The 6,626-nt window shown below is 41.6% G+C and overlaps 1 protein-coding gene across 1 annotated transcript; it reads left to right on the forward strand.

The window, feature by feature from the left end:
- The first annotated feature begins 524 nt into the window (after positions 1-524).
- On the forward strand, positions 525-6,307 carry lipg (lipase, endothelial). The gene is made up of 10 exons (XM_067521798.1): positions 525-832; positions 1,849-2,036; positions 2,291-2,470; positions 3,466-3,577; positions 3,674-3,892; positions 4,141-4,383; positions 4,621-4,741; positions 5,154-5,381; positions 5,465-5,569; positions 5,675-6,307. Exons 1-10 carry the CDS (start codon positions 739-741, stop codon positions 5,685-5,687), a joined length of 1,503 nt encoding a protein of 500 aa, XP_067377899.1. The 5' UTR covers positions 525-738; the 3' UTR covers positions 5,688-6,307.
- The last annotated feature ends 319 nt before the right edge of the window (positions 6,308-6,626 follow it).

Raw genomic sequence — 6,626 nt, forward strand, 5'->3', positions numbered from 1 at the left:
ACAGAGAGTTTACCTCACATTACCACACACGGCTGCTGTGGAGCAGGTGACACTTCCTGCTGTGACTGCTGATCTATTTACACAAAACAGCTCTGTTATTGTAGCAGAGACCCTTGCGTGAGTGCGCCCATTATTTTCCTCATCATTTGAAACTGGTTGTTGGGTGAAACTGGCGGCTCGCCACCGCCCCCCCCCCCCACGCGGTCGGAGCCTTTTAAATGCTTCCAGAGACGCTGCGGAGGGGGTTGAGGGTTTCCCACGTATGATAATGAGGAGGATGGGAATATGTTTTGTCCTTTCACATTGCTATTTGGGTAAAACGGATCGTGGCGTGGTGGGTACCAGATCTGGATCCAGGAAAAGGCTAATTTTCAAACCGGCTTGCGTCAGTTGTGCGTAAAACCTCAGACACGTAAAAAAAAAAAAAAACCTACTACGACTTCATTCAGACTTGCCACGCCTTTAAACGTAAACACATGGGGGGCTTGACCAATAGGATCTACGATAGATCAGCCGATGATCAGATGACTGAAAAGCAGTAACTATTTAAAACTCTAATGACACACTTGATGCAAGTTTTTATTCATTTCGAGAGCAGTGAGTTCACAGGCGCGCGCCACAACGGAACACCGGCTCTTTGTTACCACTGGATCTAAACTCCCCCACGACCAATAAAACTGTTACCTTTAGTGTTGCCAGGACGATTTTAATTCATCCACACTCGACTGTGGCAGAGCAATGAATCATAAAGCCCTTTTACAGTTAATTTTCCTACACGCTGCTGCTGCTGCGCTCATCTCGTTCGCTTTCTGTGAAAACGCTGTTCTAAAAGGTAAGAAATGTCTTTGTGTCCATTGTTCACTCATCATCTTGTTATTTCTTTCCCAGCCTCACAGGCAAAGTCAAAAAATTCTAAGAGCGCGTATGTAAATTAGCGTGTGAACGCGTGTGAAGATTCATCAATGAACGCACATAAATGGCATTTAACTATCAATTTTCCCCACGTGCCCGCGTTAATAATGTGCATTTTAGACAATTTGGCTGAATTACAAATGAGAACAAGTGTGACGGGGATGTGAACCAGAAAAACGGGGATGGAGTCACAGGATGAGACTGCAACGTGTCCTCTTTTTTTGGGTGGGGGGAGCGCACGGGGCACGGCGCACGAGACGCATTCAAGCCGAGCTCCAAGTACAGGACGCGCAAGCGCCAAGTCTGCGTGATCCAGCCGCGTTTTAGCTCGAACCGCTCCGAAGCATTTTCACTACCCAGCAGAAGTCATCTCGGTCCGTTTGGCCCCAAACCAAAGGGTGTTGAGTTCATTTAATTTAAACCAGCGGCCGAATTAAATCAGCCAGAATTAATTTGCCTTGGATTTATAATTCAATAAACAATTATTATGAGTCTACACAACACAATTTGCTCTGCCAACCTTAAAATAACATTTAGTGGGACGTTTATTTATTTATTTTTCATTTTAAACCAGTGGATACACTTCCAGCCTTATCTGCTTCTGGCATCAGTCACATTCTGCACTTGAACTATTTTAGCTCCTTCCTGGGAGAAGCGTGTTAAAACTGGATAATTCCATGAGCTCTGGCCGCAGCTGTGAATAACATTTTGGCGCTGTGCTTGCGTCTCGGCACAACTTCCTCCCGGTATTATTGTGGCAGATGTTGGCTGAAAAAGCAAACTGACTGGCTGCCTCAGCAGCTCCTTGGAAGTGCTATGGATGATTGGCAACATGGTTTCAGTATTGTTTGAAGGTGATTCATTAGTTTGAACACGCATGAACATGAGAGGTTGACTTCATCATAGAGTGAATTTTATGTAATTTTTTTCCCTCAGGTGAAGACGGTGAATTTGGTGAATTGCCACCAGAGGACCAGGCTCCCAATGACATAAAGTACAATATGAGAAAGGGTTTAGATCTGGACCAGGAAGGCTGCTACCTACAGACTGGCAAGAAGAAGTGTCTAGAGGAGTGTGGATTCAACGCTACAGCTAAAACAATCTTCATCATCCATGGCTGGACGGTACATATGAACTCATTTTTTAATAACCCTATGTAGTAACTTGTCCTTCTCTTTATTTGGATCACTCTTTACAAAATGCAGTATCACCTTAAAAACTAAAGGGGGTTTTAAATGAAAGTGTTTGATCAACCAGTGTGTTTTGATTGTTAGAATGTCTCATGTATGTGAGATAAGTGAACAGAGTATCAAAGAATTTAAGGCAGTTTCCAGAGAATGACTGACTCCTATGATTCCCCCCTTTTCATTTCACACAGATGAGTGGGATGTTTGAGAGTTGGATGCAAAAGCTAGTCTCTGCAGTGATGCAACGTGAGCACGAGGCCAATGTGATTATTGTCGATTGGTTGTCAATGGCTCAGCAGCTGTATCCTGATGCAGTAAACTACACTAGCAGTGTTGGGCTCGACATTGCCAGCATGCTTAACTGGCTTCAGGTGCGTACATGTCATTTATGTGAAAGTTACTGGGTTTCTTGTTTTGAATAATCACTCGAGTGAAAGAAATGCTGTATATGCACCATTGGGTTTCTATTTAATTTTTGGGGGGCATAATCTGCAGTATCACTAAGGAACTTATAATAAACACTGCACTGACTACTGTAATGACATGCAGATGGTGTCTCTCACTTTTGTGACCTGATTAAGTCAAGGTGTCTCTAATATTTATGGCATATTTATAAATTAAATGGGACTCTTAAATTGTGGGATATTGTAAGTGTGTGCATCATCTGAGCCTTCTTGGCAGTTTAATCAGTAAACTGCCTTTTTTTTATTGTCTTATTTTTAGAAACATGACATAAGTTTCTAAAATCTTATGCTACTGTTGGGTGCAAAGTTTGCATTTGCTCATTTTAAAACGCACGGGTGGGACTTAATCAACATTTCACGCACATGAAGCTGTTTACAAATGTTTCATCAAACTATTGTTTTAATGGTTTAAGGGGGATGCAGTTTTCAAATAAGGGGATGCAAATTTTTGCAGCCAACTGTAAAAATTGACATTACTCTGTCAGTGTTGGCTGGTTTTGGAACTCCCACGTTGCCCTGAACCAGCTTTGCATACTTAATAGTTTGATATAAAGGCACTTAAAGAAAACAATGCTCATCAGAGAGTCTAACAGGGACCCGGATCTATTTAGCACATCTGAGGCAAAGAGGATGCTTCCTTTCACATGGCTTCTTACAAAATTTGAACAGTGAGGAAAGCTCAGGCATCCTGCCATGTAGTTGTAAACCCAAAAAAGTACATCTATTGGAGGAAAAACTGAAACAGAAGTGGTGCTCTTTTATGAAAGGATCTGTCAGTAGGTTCTGTTAACAAAGTTTGGCTCTGCTGCAAAGCATGAGTAATCAACTGGCTCAAATTCAGAATTTGAGTGTGGGTTAATGATTATGATGGCATTTCTCCCCCCCAAAAAAATCTCCAACAGGATGAGCAGCAGCTACCTCTGGAGAATGTGCACCTGATTGGCTATAGCTTGGGCGCTCATGTAGCTGGCTATGCAGGAACATATGTACAAGGGACTGTCGGCAGAATCACAGGTAGGTCCTAATAATAAATGTGAATCTGAAGTAAACACTCAAAGGTAGTGCTTCCCTCATTTTCCTGATCTTCTGTCTGATCTTTATTTGCAATAGGTTTAGACCCAGCGGGACCAATGTTTGAGGGGGTTGAAGAACACAAGCGGCTTTCACCAGATGATGCAGACTTTGTGGATGTTTTACACACATACACTCGAGAGGCTCTGGGTGTGAGCATTGGGATCCAGCAACCAATTGGTGATATTGATATCTACCCCAATGGTGGCGATGTTCAGCCTGGCTGTGCGCTGGGTGAAGTACTGGCAGTGGCTAGCAGTAAGTCTACCTGTTGTCTCTTTATTATAGACATGTCAAGAATTAAATCACAGCTTCAAAATTAGCTTTTGAACTTGGTTTTTCTTTCCAGGTTTATTATTTGTTCAGCTCATGTTCCATTTGTTTGTGTATACTGTACATTTAGTGAAAGCAGATTACCTTTCATGTGGTCCCTTTTCAGCTACTTTTAAATTTTGAAATGTTTATAATTTAATTGTAGTCCATTTATCACGTCTCTCTTTCCCCAGATTTCATGGAGGTGATGAAGTGTGAGCATGAGCGGGCTGTACACTTGTTTGTAGACTCGCTGATGAACAAGGACCATATGAGCTTTGCCTTCCAGTGCACTGGCCCCGATAGATTCAAGAAGGGAATCTGCCTCAGCTGCCGCAAAAACCGCTGCAATAACATCGGCTACAACACCAGAAAAATGCGAAAGAGGCGCAACAGTAAAATGTACCTGAAGACACGAGCTGACACTCCCTTTGGAGGTGAGTTGCATCACCTTAACATGTAATGCAGGCATTTTTATTTTTACTACAATTTACTATTTGGAGTAATGCTGATAAGCAATCCTGTCTTATCTCAGTAAAGGTTATCTTGGACCATAATTAGTGTATATGGTCCCACAATTCAGGGCCTAGTACTACTACTACTACTACTACTACTACACACAACTCCAGTGGCTCACACATGAGATTTATAATTTTCTCTTTTTTTCCTTTCAGGTTACCACTACCAGATGAAAATGCACGTGTTCAACAGAAAACACATGGACACTGCAGATCCTACGTTCTACCTCACGTTGTACGGCACCCACAAGGACGCAGCAAATGTATATCTTGATGTGTAAGTACAAAATCTCAATTCTTCCTGCAAAACGTCCTTCAGCACTTCAACACGAATGTCAACAGCCACAGCACACTGGCTTGTTGTTTGCTGTATGTACAAGCAGGAATCTGCAGTGCATGTGGTGCACGGATATGTGAATGGGAATGTAGCATTTCATACTTTTGAAAAGTGACAGTCATAGGTTTGTGTACAACTGCAAGAATATCTGGGTGAAGTCCTGTAATTTTAGGACCATTGCTGCAGATGCCATTTTATTATCTGTAGGGATCTTTGCTGTAAAAGCAGGAAACTGTCAGAAGGAACAGGTTGGATAGGATTAATGTAGTCTTAGTCATTTATTTGTATCTAAGTAACTACTGTATCTCCTGGCCACTCGATTTAAATTGATTCCTCCTCCTCCTCCGTCCAGCCAAGATGACTCCATTGGCCTGAACCTGACAAATACTTTCTTGGTGTTCACCGAAGAGGATATTGGTGACCTGCTGAAGATCAATCTTAACTGGGAAGGAGAATATGAATCCTGGACCTCTGTCTGGAAGAACTTCAAAACAAAGTTTTGGGCATGGGACACAAAACCTCCCAAACCTATTCTTGAAGTGCGACGAATTCGTGTAAAAGCTGGAGAAACCCAAAAAAAGTAAGTTAAGGCAGGAAGCGGAGTTGTCACTAAAATGACTTCTCTTGTCAGACCTCTAACACTGCTTCTCTGATGTTTCACAGGTTTACCTTCTGTGCCGAAGACCCTTCAAAAACCGAAATTTCCCCAGGAGAATCCCTAACTTTTGTGAAATGTCGGGATGGGTGGGAAGTTAAACCAAGAAAACGGTATGAAACTTAAAATGTTCACAACAGTTGTATATCAAATTGATTCTACTGAAAATTAGTGCTGTACTATAAGGTGTGTGATTATTCTGCTGTTTGTGACAACAGGCTGCACGTGTAATGACTCAGCACTTTGAAAAAGCACTGCACCATCACCGTGGGGGACCCAACATGGATCAGCAAAGCACTGCTTTCGATTTATTTGTGCAGTTTTTGGAGGAGGATTGATCACCACACAGTGGGGTAGGGCTTCAGCTCCAGACACTGGAAGGTTTACATTGGATTCTGGAAAGGAAGATCCGGGTCTGTCAGTCATGACACTGCTGCACAATGCAGGCGGGCTGGAAGGAGGTGGTCGAAAATGTATAAAAACTCCTGCCTCAGGAGTTACAGACTGTTTCTTTGTGGAATAGTGAAGTAGAATCTTTGCCAGTGGACAAACATCAACTTTAGTCACTGTACTGTACATTTTTAACATTTATTTATGGAATATAGAAGCACTGCATGACCAATATTTATCAAGGCACATTCCACATAGGTTGAATGCAGTGAATTTGTGCAATGTGGATGACTTTCTGCTGGGAGATTATTGCTACACTGTAGAGTTGAAAGAGCTCCCTGATCTATGTGCAGGTTTTTTTTTGTGTGTGTGAATAGTTACTGTACAACTTTATTTGGGAGTGTCTGTACATACTGTAAATATTTTTTTGGAAAATAAAATAAACACTTATTTCTAATAAATGGCTTTTGTGTTTTTTTTAAAACACCAATATGCAGTAAAAACCAAACCTTGAAAGATTATGGTTCTTGGATATGTACGTAATCTATTGAGCTTTGGTGCGTTGCACATAGCCAGTTGTGTAAGCTAGTTATGCAAAACAATTGCTTACATCCAACTGAAATCCACATTTTCATGCAAGACTCCAATTTGACTCATTTTTGTTTACACAATTTAGGAACTGCATGAATGTGCATCATTTTTGAGTTTAGCAACAAGCAAGTCAATCAGTTAATGTTTTGGGACAAGAGTTTCTTAAATAAAACTTTTATTCTGAGTTTG

This window comes from Channa argus, chromosome 11 (genome assembly GCF_033026475.1).
Source record: "Channa argus isolate prfri chromosome 11, Channa argus male v1.0, whole genome shotgun sequence".
In the NCBI taxonomy this organism is placed as follows: Eukaryota; Metazoa; Chordata; class Actinopteri; order Anabantiformes; family Channidae; genus Channa; species Channa argus.